The sequence below is a fragment of the Parasteatoda tepidariorum genome, chromosome 6 (genome assembly GCF_043381705.1).
Source record: "Parasteatoda tepidariorum isolate YZ-2023 chromosome 6, CAS_Ptep_4.0, whole genome shotgun sequence".
Taxonomy (NCBI): domain Eukaryota; kingdom Metazoa; phylum Arthropoda; class Arachnida; order Araneae; family Theridiidae; genus Parasteatoda; species Parasteatoda tepidariorum.
In genome coordinates this window covers 21,574,032-21,591,177 of record NC_092209.1, presented here as the reverse complement: position 1 = coordinate 21,591,177, position 17,146 = coordinate 21,574,032, and the positions used below count along the sequence as shown (strand labels likewise).

The 17,146-nt window shown below is 32.7% G+C and overlaps 1 protein-coding gene across 1 annotated transcript in view; it reads right to left on the bottom strand.

The window, feature by feature from the left end:
• The window catches only part of LOC122268288 (probable chitinase 10), a 150,299-nt gene that overhangs the window by 109,591 nt on the left and 23,562 nt on the right, over window positions 1-17,146 (bottom strand). The window contains exons 3-5 of the mRNA XM_071181735.1: window positions 16,473-16,560; window positions 10,810-10,918; window positions 7,645-7,677 (exon numbers count right to left, since the gene is read on the bottom strand). Of these exons, the coding sequence (XP_071037836.1) occupies window positions 7,645-7,677; window positions 10,810-10,918; window positions 16,473-16,560 (230 nt within the window). The remainder of the gene's footprint in view (window positions 1-7,644; window positions 7,678-10,809; window positions 10,919-16,472; window positions 16,561-17,146) is intronic.

The window sequence follows — 17,146 nt, the reverse complement described above, 5'->3', positions numbered from 1 at the left end:
TTAAAAACATAAAAATATGGCAATACAGTGTTTGACGGTTATTATTTCTAAAAAAAATTAACATTAGACTTATGCATATTTTTTATTATTTTTTCTATATATTTTACACGTATTCTTTTTCTTTATTTTTCCTTTTCTTAATCACAAAATTGTCATCTACTTTGACGCATTTAAGGATCTTCATTAGCAGTGTCTTCCGAATCTCTATCCCTCCAAAAATTAGAAGAAAAAAAAGCCACAATTTAATAATCTACTCTTAAAATATCTTTATTTTTTAAATTCTCTATTATCTTTCGTTATTAAATTATCTTTACTGAACTATCTATCTTCAGAATGAGTAAATACTGAAATATTTCTGAGCTCTTTGAAACTCTCTTAAATTAAACTTTTTTAAAACTGTCTATTCAGAAAGATTTTTCCTCTAGATGAAAATAACCAAAATCAAAGGATTCTTCTAAATTTTTGATAACTGTTATGAATACAGGGAAACTTTTATGCTGAAATCAGATCTTAAATGTTTATCATTTTCATAAAACTGAAGCTTTTCATTTCATTGACGTCTTGTGCCATTTTCGTAAGCTCAGTTGGCACAATTTAATGACCGGAAAAAAATTGACAAAAAACTCCCGTAACAATTACAAGCTTACATCATTTATTTAAATAACTTATTATTCGCTAAAATTACGTCAATATGTCATATAAAGTCAGTAGGTCATCAATACGTCAATGAAACATATCATGTTCATGATACCATTTTTAATTGAAAAATCTTAATTTTGAAGTTATCGTATACAGTTATCCAGTTGAAGTTATCTTATTTATGTAAGAAAATTGATTCAATTATCATATCAGGTGTATACATCTTTAACAAACCAAAAAATTGGCTAAAAACTGTCATAACTATTACCAGCTCACCATATTTAAATAAACAGCATATTATTCTCTGAAATACTGTCAGTATGTCATGTAACTTCAACATGTCATCAATTAGTCAATTAAATATATCTTGTTCATATATGTATGATGCCATTTTTAAGTGAAAAATCCTAATGTTGATATACTGAATGCGACCAGTTTTATTTATCGTATTTATGCAAGAAACTTAATTAAATTATCATATCAGATACATGTATCATTAACGGACCGAAAATTTCCAGGTACATATATCATTAACAGACCAAAAAATTGGCTAAAAACTGTCATAACTATTACAAGCTCACAACATTTATCTAAACAGCATATTATTCGCTGAAATGTTGGCAAGTCATCAATACGTCATTTAGACATATCATACGTCATTGAAACATGTTCTTATACGTATGATATTTTTAAATGAAAAAACTTGATGTAGATTATTCCGACCGCTACCAGTTGAAGTTATCGTATTTATGCAAAAAAAACAAAAATTGATTAAATTATCATGTCAGATTTTGTATATCCTTAACAGACAGAAAATTTCCTCTTTTTCACATCCTTGCTTATGAATAACGACCTTCAAATGATTGTTTAAATTTATTATCTACTGTAAGATGAGATAATTTGAATCAAGTCATTGCCATTGATACACTAATGTGTATTTTAATTGTATGCTATCGTAATAATGTTTCCATTTTCGATATTTTTTATTACGTTTAATAGCTCTAATTTCTAACTTTTATCCAAATGTTTATCACCTTCCGCAATTAAATAATGTAGTATGAAAAATTTCAAAGAACTCACGAATTAATTTACTTCTGTCTTTCGACTTAAAGTGTAATGGGTTAATTACACTTTAAAACATAATATGTCAATTAAGGATTAATATATTTAGGTCAAATATAAAATTTTTTAACTTTAAAATTAAATTAGAATCCTTAACTTGATGTACAGTTTCGACTGTTCTTAAAAAATTTAATACTGGCAGCAAACTCATAAAAAGCAAGATAGAAATTTATTTTTTAGTTGCATTTTTTCCACGTTAAGAGATTCAGCTTTGCACCTTCTACAAAAAGAAATGGGGGGGGGGGAAGTTTTCCCTCTTATAAATAAGTTTCTATGGTCAAATTTATTTCCCGTTGGGATAATTTAGTGCTGATTACATAAGCAAACATAGTCTTGTTCTACACACTATATCGGTAGAAATTTAATGTCATTAAAAATAAAGGTTAGATTGGTCAAAAAATAATTCGAAGTTATGATCGTTTACTAGTGAAAATGAATTCGGGCACATGGGCCCTTTAGCCAACGCCTCGTATAACTGAAAGCCTCCACGTGGTTTTTCGTAGGTAGTTCGTTCAAACCACTATGAATTTATACCAATTAGTGAAAGAATTATTTAATATGAAATCCATTAAAAATTAGATAGTGGTAGCAAATATATGTCTAAAAATTTGTTTAATTTATTAATATAATTGGTTTGTTTCATTTACTTGTCAACCACTACAGATTCAATTCTCAAATATATATGACGAATTTCTTTCAAGTACTCTTAAAATCTGCACTCTGCACCAATGAAGCCCGGCTACCGGGGGAAGGCGAGACAGTGCAGAGGGAGTCCTCCCCTTTTGTAAATATCTTTTCTTTTGTAAATATCTCATTGTCTTTATTATATTATGTACTATTTGCGACTTATATTATATTTAACCCAGATTTGATTTCCCAATTGTATTTATATGCGATTTAACAAATGTTAAGTACCGCACCTCCCTTCCCATTCCATTCCATGGGTGAAAGCCCTTATATAGCAAGACGGAAAAGAGAAAAACCTGGTACGTAAAACATTTCATTCCAGCATTTTTTTCGAAAAAAAAATGAAATATCTGTAACTATCAAGATTTCTTTTATAATTCTGGCATATATATAAAACTGCTTCTTTTCCAAGATAAAGTAGATATTGGGTAAAAATTAAAAAAAAGAATAAGTAAACTCCTCCCCAAAACTAGCTATAACTGAAATGGTTTTACTACCAGCCTTTCCTCTTTTCCGTCTCGCTTTCACCCCTGTCCCATTCTTTCCTTTTACCCAAACTCGATGAAGGAGCAGATATCCGTTTAGGATAGGTACTCCGAAAATACTTGAATAGTTAGTTAGTTCTTTTAAAATAGAATTTGGGTTCATGCGCACAAGTGGTTCACTTTTGAAATAATCTGTGCAGACTACTTATAAGAAACCGTGTGGAGGTTTTCTGACGTAAAAGGTGATGGGTTCACCGGCGGAACCAAGATTATTAGAAGCACATAATTCGAGTAAACTTTTAATTCGTTTATGTTATTATCGTTACTAAAATGGTTTGAAGAAATGAATGCAATGTAGAACACACAAAAATAGTTTTAAGACACGGATGCCAACTTGCTGCGAATGAATATTTTCAAGTGATAGTTTATGAATTGTGATTCTTAGTTTAATAAATTCAATTGAGTACATTTTTATCCACCATTTATTTTTGAATAATTCTTTGGCTTATATAATTCGCCACTTTTTTCTTATATATCACGTTAAACCTTTTAAAAAAACTAGCAAAATCTGCCTAATATGTACAAATTTAGTTTGTAGTTATTTACCGTTGTGGCCAGACGGGCAAGCCATGTAAAATTAGCGTGGCATTCAACGTGATAAGTTACGTTGATGAAATATTGTTGTGCATTAGTAAATTGTGCATTTTATTAAAATATTGTTTTAAAATTAACAATCGTAGAGTCTGTTGACTCGCCGAATGTCACTTTTGCTCATTTGAGTTTTCGACACAACATCAGTTAGAAACCGTCCATTGATTCCGGTCATTGTTTTTAGATTGGATTTCCGGTCTTTGGTGAAAGCGTAAGACCCATACAGCATAATTGAATCATAGTCGAAAGATGACAGCAATCGATTTTCGTAAGACTTCAATTTAAAGAATTGATCTTCCATCCCTGAAAAATTCAATTAAAAAAATACATTATTGATTTCAGAACAGACTATCCGTAAGATCTAATAAACTCCTAAACATTCTTAAACAGAATGACAAAAAATAACTTAGACACATACAAATTAAAATTTGATACCGAAACCAAACTTTTAAAGAGACAAGAAAACATTACTACCTGTAACGCGTTTATAAAAAAAAATCAAGGAGACCCCTTTGTCCTAAATACTGCGATGTGAATCACGAAAAAATTTCTGCAAAGGGACTCATTATTTAATACTTTATCTAATTCATAACACAGACTTTTCTTAGGGATTTTATTGTTTTTTTAAAGTTTTCTATAAACCCTTGTCCTTACGATGGAGAAAATGAAAAATTCATTGGACTCAAGTCTAGAGCGAAAGGTGGTCCGGACCATCACCTCCTACATCAATAAGCCTCCACACGGTCTTTTATAAGTAGTCCGCGCAGTCTATTTAAAGAGTGAAATAGTTGTGCGCATGAACCCAAATTCTATTATAAAAGTAATTGAGAGAAATTTATTATATATATTTGAAAATTGAATCTGTAGTACAAGAGAATAAGGCAAATCAATAATATTCATAAATAAAATTAATTTTTAGTCACATATTTTCTACCACTTTCTTATTTTAACTAGATTTTGTATTAAATGACTCGTTCGGAAAATGGATATCCTTCACAATGGTCTGATCGGACTACCTATAAAAAACAGCGTCGAGGTTTTCAGTTATAGGAGGCGTTGTCTGGACATACATGTATTGTAAAGAAAATTCTCTGTTCACGGGCAGTCGGAAATTTGTCTTGGATTATCCAGTCGATTTAGCTGGGCACCTGTGCCACGAGCGTCCCCTATCACATTCATCATGAATTTAAGTTCCGTTTGCGTTGAATCATTATGATTAGAAGACAGTCTGGTTGCTTTATTTTCACTTCAAGCGCTCCACTTGAGGGGTCCTGGATCATCATGCTTGTCAACTTTTACCCTTTTCAAAATAGTGTTTCTTTTCGTGGTAGGGAAAATCTAATTAAATTAAGATTGTATGCTGGTAATTCATTAAAATTTAGCCAATTCTTATAAACACTAATAGAGATTTCGATTTAAACATGGAATGCAGAGTGCCTATCAAGAAGGGCTATATGTTCCTTCATCAGATTAAAAAAAGTAAAAATAAGGGAAAAGGGTTATGAGAAATTTAAGTCAGTAAATAAAGGATAATACACTATTAGAGAGATTGCAAAAGTACTGCTTACATGTGTAAATTATTTAAAAGTAAAAGTGTAGCAACCGCATAACTAAGCTACAACAGCGCCACCATGTACAAGGCAGTGGATGCTCAGACATCGAACTGAATGGACCTTCCTTTTATTTCTCTTTTCTTAATTAATTAAATTTATGTTTGTTTGTCCGTGTGCTATTTGTGTACTAATAAAATATTTGGCACTAAGCTTTTTCCCTTATTTTAAACCCCCCGAGATCTAGCAAGGGCCACAAAAGTAGTTAAAATCCTTTTGAGCCACATTTATTTAAAGAAAAGAAAATGTAATGGAAGCGGTCATTGTTAACCTCTTAGAAACGGGTGAGTCATATATGCATTCTCAGGGTGTCGATAATCAGGGGAAAAAAGATAAAACTAGTAGCCAAACTATTTTTATATCAGTTTTTTAGTATTCTGGGTAATAATAGTTTGCTTTATTTAATTCCCCACTACTCAGTTCGAATTAAAAATTGCATAGTTACACTTTTAACGCACATGGATTGGATGTGTTGGATTTAAAGTGAAAGCAAAAATAAGTCTGTCAATTTAGCTATGCCCAAACTTAAGCTACCGGTTTTTATTTTTACTCTCCTGATTCTGATTCCGTACGACTACATTTATGACTCACCAGTCCCGAAAAGGTTAAAAGGGGGTTTGTAAAATTTTTTCGAAACTAAGATTTTTGTTGGTTTTGGAATCTGTACAGATAAACGCAATGTTCAGAGTTGGAACGGGACTACATCTGGAGTAACTTCACCCATCAATAGTTTCTGTTCATTTTTGAAAAGGGATATGTGTAGCTCATGCCCCGTTTCTACAATGACATGGTATAAATATGATAATAGTGTATCATGGAGAATCGAAATATCGAGAAACGATTGCAATAATAATTATTAAAATCAGTGCTAGAATGAGGTTTATCAATGTTATGTTTTCGTAATTGTGGCAAAGTGAGCCCTAGTAACTTTAATATTATTATCTAACCCTTAACTACAGGCGCTTAATATTTTAACACAAGTACACGTGTGGCGTATTGTATACGCCACCAAAAAATCAAAAAAGTAAATCTATGCAACTCGTCAGTTTTCCAGCAGTAACCAACTTATCAATGCCATTGAAACAATAATACTGACGGACCATGTCAAGGACACGTGACTTTTCATCCAGCCATGATGTACCTGGAAAAGTGGGGCAGTACATCAACAGTTTGGTATCCCACGCATTCTCTGTGGTGGCAACTAAGAAGATGTTACTCAGCTCCCAACTCTTAAAGCTTATCCTTTAGCTGGACGTGTATCCATAAACAGCAGAAATGGGATAACCAGAGAACCCTTTTGATCTATGTTGTTGGTTATCAATTCTATTCAATATTGCAGAGATGACCTAGGTCTCAAACAGAAGCTAACTCAGTTACGCAAAGTCTGAATAGTGGCAGCGATGGAGGGAATGAGACTGAATTAACAGTTACTATACATTTTTGATTGATAACATGAGCCTATGTTCTGTCATTAACTTTTACAATTTGTCAAAGTACTTGTTTGGGGACTAAAGTTATTGCTTTTAACATAAAAGGATAATTCTTACTTCATCAGTTTTTCATTTCTTCCGTTTTTTCTTCTNTTTTTTTTTTTTTTTTTTTTTTTTTTTTTTTTTTTTTTTTTTTTTTTGATCAATGTGAAATGGGAATGTGTACTAAATTTCAAAAATGCAAAGTAACCAATTATAGCCTATAACCATTTCTTGTTATAAAATACCGAGTATTTTTTTAGACTGCCTTAAGAAGAGAATCCAACAATTTGGAAGCAATTATAACAATCTTTCCACAATTTTCTCGGATTTTGTCGAAAGTGCAGATTTGTAACACATCTCCTTTTAACATTGATCGCTATAATTATATAAATATTGCCACCACATTAAATACAAAAATTAAATCTTCGGGAAAAACCGGAAAATTGGCCATGTCTGTCTGTATCATTCTTGAATGCCTATAAATAAGTATGCTGATCAACCTCACAAGGAATAACAAAACGAACTCGTTTAGTCTTTAGATCAATAATTTACAAAAAAGTTTTACGATTTTACTGGTAGATCTAAGAATTTGTTTTCATAATATTCCTTGCAGACATGCCAGATTTCTATGCTTTTTGGAAAAAATTTCTTGAATTTGCCTTGAACAATCTTCTAAAACATTTACCCCTAAAAGAAAGATTGTTCGCGAGTAGTTACGATATAAATGTTCACGTTATTTTGTAGCTCATAGGTGAATTTCAAAGTGCAAAATTGCAACTTCTATGTTGTTTTTTTACGATTTTTACAACTGTAAATATTAAAAAAAATACTTAACCATTTGGAATATTTCCCCATATTATTGTCAAATAATCATCTCTATCAGAACGATTTTGTTCGTGGTAAAATCCTATTGCATGTCCTAGTTCATGAATAATTGTTCCGGACCATCCGCACCCGCGGCCAAGTGATACTGGTTGTTTTCCTCCAACTTTTCCGACATAAGAATAACACCTATGAAAAGATATGTGTTAATAAGATAAATATAAACCATAATAAACTGCATAGTTTCCAACTATCAAAACTTCTGCTTAAGTTTTTTTAACTGTTGTAAAGATGCAGAATGAAAACTTCTTTTAAGTTTCGGTAATATTTGATGAATTCGAGTAATTTATTCATTCTCATGCAAATACAAACTTGTATTCTCAATACTAAGAACAACTTTTGCAATAATTTCAAATTGATGAGCAGAGAGCACATATACGAAGGGGACAACATCTAGAGTTACAACAGGGATATGTATAAGGTTATAACGGAGTTCGAATCATTATCACAACTGCCAACTTTTACGCATTTTGCGTACAATTTTATTTTAATTTGCGCAGTTAAAATAAAATTTTTGCTCACCCAGAGTGGCCGAATGGGGAAAATCAACGTAAAGATGTACTTCCAGGCACTATGGAGAGGTGGTGAGGAACTAATATCGTTAAAAAGGGCATCAGAATTCATATGGAAAAAAAAAGATTCCAGGGCATCAAGATGAGCTGATGTGACTGGGGTAAAAATAATTTTGTCCTTGTTAAAATTGAATTTATGCCCAAGATTCAAACTATGTGTAGCAATGGATGATATCTTGTATTCTTCAAAACGGACAGATCTATCGTGTTAAGTCAGAATTTTGAAACGCGTTTATTTTTTCCGGTGTAGCAAAGGTCGTAATGACAAGAAAAGTAGTAAATGCCTTAACGATTATCAAAGTTAACAGAATCTTTAGGAGATCTTATTAACTTTGATAATAGTTATAGTTATATAATTAATGTGTTATAATTTTGTTAACAGGACTAAAAATGAAGTAAAACGGGAGAGAACCCAGCAAAAACAAATCTGTAGGTCCAGCTCCACAAAACTGCTGTTTGCCACCAGCTAAAGCGACGGGTCTGTGCCGGCAAAAGTCACTTTCAACTGTACTAAAGTGAATGGCTGGCCTTCTGTCGAGCCAACAATACCGGCCTATCGATGGCCGGTAGTACCTAACCCAGCAGTTACTGTCTAAAACGCGCTGGGTGAGTGATTGCCCGACATTTTCCAGTAGAGGGTAATCAATGAATCAATAATTGAGGGCCAGCAATTTATATACACCCAGCAGCATCCCTTTAGTTTATAGAGGTTTACNTCGAATCATTATCACAACTGCCAACTTTCACGCATTTTGCGTACAATTTTATTTTAATTTGAGCAGTTAAAATAAAATTTTTGCTCACCCAGAGTGGCCGAATGGGGGAAATCGAGGTTAAGATGTACTTCCAGGCACTATGGAGAGGTGGTGAGGAACTAATATCGTTAAAAAGGGCACCAGAATTCATATGAAAAAAAAAGATTCCAGGGCATCAAGATGAGCTGATGTGACTGTGGTAAAAATAATTTTGTCCTTGTTAAAATTGAATTTATGCCCAAGATTCAAACTATATGTAGCAATGGATGATATCTTGTATTCTTCAAAACGGACAGATCTATCGTGTTCATTAAGTCAGAATTTTAAAAGGCGTTTATTTTTACCGGTGTAGCAAAGGTCGCAATGACAAGAAAAGTAGTAAATGGCTTAACGATTATCAAAGTTAACCGAATCTTTAGGCGATTCTATTAAGTTTGATAATAGTTATAGTGATATAATTATGTGTTATAATTTTGTTAACAGGCCTAAAAATGAAGCAAAACAGGAGAGAATATTAGCAATTTTGTAACAATGGAGGAACAAACTGTAAAGTAACATGATCTCTGCGAGGATTAGAGGAAGAGAAACGTGTAAGTCTAACAAGTGCTGCGTTCAACTATAAAAGGGTTGGATCCACGGTTATCAGTATGAGAGCAGAAGACGTTATGTTTGGAGTTAAAAGAAGAATCAGAGATAAAGGTTTAGTGCTTGGAGAACAAAAGTATAAGATGCAGAAAATCTCTGAGAATTAGGATGATTAAAATTAATATTAGGGGGCTAAATATTAATATTAATAGACAACAAAATATTTACTATAAATAGAAGTGGAACATGATCATGGTACTTAGTTACGAGAACTTCTAAAAAAAATAAAGTTAAACTTAATTTCCGTGTGTGAAGTAAATTGAATGTTGTGGTCAATCGAGTTCACAACAGAAAATGCATTTTGGAAATTAGACAGGACAAACGTATCGACAACATATCTTTTCCTCCATGAGAATTTGAACGCTTTCGAAAATATTTCTTTGAAATAAAACGTGAATATGTCACAAAGAATAGGAGAAAAGGTTTTGGCCACGGCTATATTTATGTTAAAAATGTGTTAGCCTATGGTCCTTACACAATTTTAAAGACTGACCCAGACTTTTCTCATTCTACAGCCATTAAGAAAAAAATAAAAAGTTCTCGCACTCCTTCGGACTACACAAAACATGATATCATTCCTTCAGTTTCGAACTGTGCTCGTTTCTACTCCGTTCCTAAAGTTTACAAGCATCAACTTGCTTTTAGACCTATTGTGTCGAGCATTGATACTCCGTACTATTAATTTGCTCTCTGTTTAGCTTACATCATTTCACCTCTAACTTCCAACTATATCCATACTGTTAAAAATTCCCATGATTTTGTTTTCCCCCTCCAACCAAACTATGCTCGCTTTTGATATTGTATCTCTTTTCACCTTTTCACTTATGTCTCTATTTTCGTTGCTATTGTTTGCTTAAAACTACAGTCGGAAGAATTTCCTTATTTTTTCATTGAAATTTAAGCTATTATCTCCCTTGTCAGTTCTTGTATTCAGCAATTTGCTCTTTAATTCAATGGTAATTTTTATGAACAAATTGATGGTTTTGCGATGAGCAAATTCTTATATTTCCCCAAGATATTGCGTCTAAGAATCTCTCTGCAAATACAAGTAGTTTACCTTATTTGAGGAATATTTGTATAAAATTCAAACGAATAACTTTAGGAAACGTATGGAAAAATGGTTGAAAATGATAGTAGAAAGCAGATTTTCTTAGTAGTTTTGCCATTTTATTTGTTGCAAATGCTAAAAAATATTTTCCCTAATTTTAATACTTTTTCATATTTTAAAATATAACACAAAATGACTGTTATTAAATATTAACAGTTCATTCTGTTGCAAAAATATTTACCCGTCACCAGGAAAAAGATAAATGTAATCAGTCTCATTAGTCCAAAGCACAAAGTTGATGCAGGTGTGTTTTTTATAATGTCCAAAAGATGCTTGTAAAACATAATTTTCTGGAAAAAAATGCATATTTAGAGATTGTTTCTTCAATGACAATAGTAAAAATAAAGATTAATTAAAATTTAAGCCCTTCACCTTTAAAATGAACTAAACATACCTTAATATTAATAATGAGCTAAGCATTCTATAACATTGATTAAGGACTTTAACACTCCTTAGAAACATGGTAAAACAAATACGAATATGTTACAAGCTTTTATCAACAAATGTATCAGAAGAATTCATAATATAAAATGGTTTTACTAAATATCTAATAACGGATTATTCAAAATCGGCAAGCAAAAACCATTAGAAATAGAAATCAGAGTACACAAATGGTTGCGGATTGGACACATTATCAGAAAGCCTGAAAAATTCAAAGTAAATCAGGCGCTGGAATGAACACCCCAAGATAAACGGGCGAGGGGAAGACCTAAAATGACGTGGCTCAGAACTAGTTTGAATGAATTAAGGTCAATAATCAAAAATGAGCTTTGGTGGCTCAGGGGATAGAGCGTTCACCTTCCAATGAGGTAAGGCGGTTTCGAATCTCAGCGATGGCTAGTCGATACGAATTTCGCACCCGGCTCACACCGACCACAATACTGGCATCAATACCCTCAATGGCAGACGGATTATGGGCCGGAGTTCCCTTGCCGTCTGGCTAACCGTGGGTGGTTTGCGAGGTTTTCCTCTCCATGTAACGCAAATGAGGGTTAGTTCCATCAAGAAATCTTCCACAATGGCAAATTTCTCCCAATACTTGACCCAGGAGTTCCCTTGTCTTCTGGATTGGGTTCAAATTACAAGGCTACGAAGTTGAACATTAGTAGTATTAAACCCAAAATCGGGTCGGCTGTTCAACGATGGATATAAAGAATATATAATAATAATCAAAACATGGGGAGAAATAAAGTACCTAACCGCCACTAACAGGGTGAGATAGAGAGTCACAATAAAGGCTCTTAGCCACCATACGGTCTTTCATAAGTAGTCCGCGCAAACAATTTAAAGAGTGAACTAGTTTTGCGCATGAACCCAAAACCTTTTGTGGAAGTAATTGAGAGAAATTTATCATATAGGTTTGAGAATTGAATTTGTAGTGGGTGACAAGTGAATAAGGCAAACCAATAATATTCGTAAATAAAACAAATTTTTAGTCATATATTTGCTACCACTTTCTTATTTTAACTAGATTTCGCATTAAATGATTCGTTCGGAAAGTGGATATCCTTCATAGTGGTCTGATCAGACTTCCCATAAAAAACCGTGTGGAGGCTTATCTCTCTATGGAGTTGAAAATAAATTTATTTTCTCGAAAATACCAACGACATTCATCGTACAAATATAAAGTTAAAAAAACTCGAAATAACAAATAGAAAGCAAGAAAGACCTTAAAATAATTAAAATTTATAAGAGATTTTGATTTACAGTCTTGAAAGAAATTCCTAACAGAAACCTTATCTGAAAAGGAAAAAAAAACTATTTGCAATATTATTTTATTAGTAGTTTGTTTCCTAAGGAATCAATAAAAGCTGGTGACTATATTATGACTTATTAATTGATTTAAAATACATAAAAAACTCCCTGAGTGGCAAATTATTTAATTTCTATCAAAGCACACAAAGAAGTTGTTCTTAGTGACAATTCGTTCTTAGTGACATTCAATTATTGTCAAACCCTGAAACATCTAAAAGCTTTAAACTTAATTGATAAGTATGAGAAATCGAATGATTTCAACACTTCTGAAGTTATAAAATGATTTTTTAAGTATTTCTTGAGAAATATGAAGAAGTGTATAAGTATAGAAGTGTTTCCATTTTCTTCTGTACACCCCTATATTTATTAAGCTCGAATTTCAAGTTTCTCCGAGTTAAATTACAAGACTGAAGTAATTGATGTACCAGTCTTTACTTTTTGAAATGAAGTTCATTTGAAAGTTAGTCGTTGGTGAGATGCGGTAAACAGAGCTATTAGTTCTGTTACATAAATCTTCGCCAGGAGGTAATGGGTCATGTGCTTGTGGATGGTCATGCGCATGTGAAAAATGCTCTGATGTGATGTGGAAAAACAATTTATGCTTTTAGAAGGTCGTAGAACTTTCGGATTTTCATTGGTGTCTTCTGAGTGAGTAATACCTATTCCATACTCTTGCAATCATGCATGTTTTCTAATTCTGAAGTAACTTAAGAGTATAAGTAGATGAAAGTTAAGTTAAACGATTCTGCCCGATATAGTAGCTTTCAATTTACGTTAACATCACTGCTGAAATTAATATTTGCAATCACGCAACAATGGCTACGTATCACCACCACGGACGTGGCGGAAAGCGGCTGACCGAAAGACCTGCACGTGGCTCAACGTCGGATGAGGAATGCTCGGATTTTGAAACCAAAATGGCTAAAGAGTTAGCAGACATGGAAAGAAGAATTAAAGAAGATGAAAGGAAAAATAAAGAACTACTTGAGAAACTAAATCAATTGGAGCAGTTTCTCATGCCTGTGCCAAATAGGCCCGAAATACCGACAACACCAATTGATGTCATTGATATGAAAACTTATGAAGGAGGCCAACTTTTGAAACAGACGGGGAATGAGTCAACCACAGATTCAGAAAGCTCAACCAAAAATATTGCAGAACCCCCTTTAAAGAAGAAGAAAAAGAAAAATAATGTCAAAAAAGCTGAAGCAAATCTAATCATGACCACGAATAGTAAACTTTTTTCACCGATAGATACCGCCACCTCCTTACAACCATCTGAATCTATATCTGATACTGACGTAGCCCCACCCAAGGAGGATTCCAGTTCAACTGTAGATCCACCCACAACTCCAGCAAAAGTTCAACCAATTAAGCATATAAAAGTTCTTATTCGTGGTCTTCCAGTTGGATTCTGTACTGATCATATCTCCCAGCAACTGGCGAAGTCAGACATCATAACGCAAAAGATAATTCAGTTTAAGAGAAAAGTGTGCGGGACCTACAGGCTCCTCCCACTTTTTCTTACAATTCTCACAGAAACAGATGTTAATCGACAAATTTTCTCTATCACCAATATACAAAGTATCCCGGTCAGTATTGAAAGGTTCCGAGGCGGGCAAAATCCAATCCAGTGTTACAACTGCCAAGAATTTGGCCACAGTCAAAGATCATGTAATTCACCATCAAGATGTGTAAAGTGCGCCGCCAAACACCGATCATACGAGTGCCAAAAAGATAAAAATACACAACCTAAGTGCAGCAACTGCGGAGACTCTCATACAGCCAACTACACGGGGTGCAGAGCCCGTCCCCGCAGGAGGGGAACACGTGCCATACCACCAACAATAACAGGACTTGCTCAAAGGCTGGTTACAATAATTAAAGAATTGCAAGAACTTTTAAAAAATCAAGAAGTGCTTCAACTGTTTCAAAGGATTATGGGGGAAGCCACTCTTGCACAGTAACATATTTTTTTTTTACTTGATTTGAACTTTTATTTGAACTCTTATTATTATTCAGAACTCTAATTTCCCATACAGATTATAAATAAATACTGCATACTGCCCTTTCAAATTAAAGTTGAGCATACTAGATGGCGCCACTAAGGCTTGTCGAAAATTTATGTTAAATCTTCACGTTCTTGAATCACGACTTTTGTATATACATAATCATCATTTATTAATGCTCATATTCAATTTTCTGTACATATTTATGGCAATTAATGTAAATATCTTTGTTCAAGTTGTAATTTTTTCAAATCAACGTTATATTTTCTGTACATATTTTCATGGCAATTACTGTAAATATCTCTGTTCAAGTTTGTATTTTCTCTAATCATGGTAATATTATTGTAAAGCTACCACAACGACTGCTTATATTCAAAATGTTTTTAACTCATTGTTGTAATTTCATGATGAATGGGATAGGGGCCGCTACGCGGCCCAGGTGCCCAGTTGTTTTAAAATAAAGTAAAGTACTTCGCCAGGAATCCACCTGTGCCACTAATTATATTTTGGAAATGGTAAAGGAAATGCCACCTACGACTGAAAGCCTCCACGCGGTTTTTTTATAGATAGTCCGATCAGACCATTATGAAGGTAAGCCAGTTTACGAAAGAGCCCTTTAACAGAAAATCTAGTAAAAAAATGAAAGTGGTAGTCTATGTGGTAGTGGTATGTCTAAAAAAAATTTTAATTTATGAATACGATTGGTATGTCTTATTTATTTGTCTACCACTATACAATAAATTTTGAAATATATATGATAAATTTCTCTTTGGGTTCATGCGCTAATGTATTTAATGAACAATATTTCGCTTATATTTATATATGTCAATAGATGTCAATTTAGATTCGATATTCAAATGTTATATTTACTATATTAATTTATGTCATCCTATGTATATATATTTCAAATTATGTTTATATTTANCAAAACTAAAGATTTACTTCTTTAAGGACTTGATTTGTCGTTACAACATACTACAACTTCAAAGATATTTAGGACCTCCTAAAATACGAAAAAACAGAATCGATGAATCGGTTAGTGGCGCTTTGCGCCAAACGCCGAGATAACCCCAATATCCAGCATCTAGGTTCATGCGCTGATATGCCAACTTTCTCCGCTTTGTAAAATAGTATATTCTAGTGGTAGCAAAATTTAAGTTACTTTTAGCTTAGTATTTTTCCTTTTAAAAAAATTTTTCACCACTAAATATCAAAAATTATAAATATGATATAAGATGCAACGTTAAATCATCAATCAACTGGTTACTCAATTAAAAAGTTGGCGTAACTGTCCGTCTCTAACGATTTTTACTATATAATTTGCTACCCCTTTGTTAAAATTATTCCAGAAAGCGGAGCAGTTGGCATTCCTGCATGCGCACAACCGGTTCACTTTTTAACAGTCTGGGCTATTTATAAATTTATTTATTATACTATTTATTATTTATTATTATTATACTATTTATTAAAAAAAACCATGTGGAGGTTACATACAAGTGGGTTACGTTACATTAACATGCCTGCCAATTACTACGCTGTTTGCAATATATTTCGTAGTATGGTAAACATTTACAAGCCTAACCTTTCAGAACAGCTTGTAATTTTCAGGGATGCCAACTGCTCCGCTCTCTAGAAAAATTTTAATAAAGAGGTAAATAGTATAACTTGCAAAATAAGCATAGTTACGCCTACTTTAAAAAAACAGTAGCCAAATAATTAATGCTTTTCGGTTGCATGTTACATGATTTTTATAATTTTTGATATTTAGTGGTGGAAAAATGATTTAAAATTAAAAATACTAAACTAAAAATAAGTTAAATATCGGAACCGCTAGAAAATACTATTTTGCAGAGCGGAGCAAGTTGGCATCTCTGAATTTTGCTAACATATAACGAGCTGTGCAATACGTTAAACTGATCAAAATGCATAAGAATACGAAGTGCATATGAACTTTTAAATCATTTATAAGTAGTGGTAAGAAAATATGTTTAAATGAATAAAAAAATTATATGATAAAACATTGCTACCACTAGAATAAGTTTTTATAAAAAGCATCGAAAGTTGGCAGCCCCGTATTTACCAATAGTGGAGTGTAAACCTGGGTCCTTCTTATACGGAACAACTCCTTTCGGCCAAAGTTGAATTTTTTTGATGACAGCATTCTTATCCTGAATAAAAAAGACATAATTTCATTATTAGAAAATTTCTGAAATGCTACATCTTTTTAAAAGAATTTTTAAACATTCCCAAAAGCAAAAATCTTTTATAGTGATATAGTAAAATATCTCCTGGAAAAACCGAAGTTAAAGGGAAATCTAACAATTTTCTACATTCTGTCCTGGCGCATCAAATCAAAGAATAAAAAATTTCTCATCTGTAGTAGGAGTAATAAAAATATATAATATAATTTTATAAAACAATGTAATTTAAATAGGCTTTTCTGCGTTCAATAATGGTTTGAAAATGCTTTCAAAAAAATTTTCCAGTTTGTTATAAGCAACTGGATTTTCTTATAATATAAATTAATAATCTATATTATATAAAACGCTAATACGTACGTATGTATGTATCAATAAAACCGATGATATTTCTTTTCTCGCGCTGGCAACAGTTTTCATTTTTAATTGATTGGATTCGGCGCGCAAGAGCACGTAGTGAGCAACCAGATAACAATAACCAGAGTGAGCATTATCAGGTTGTTCAATTCAGATTCATGCACTAAAAACATGACAATATTTAATTTAAACTCAATTA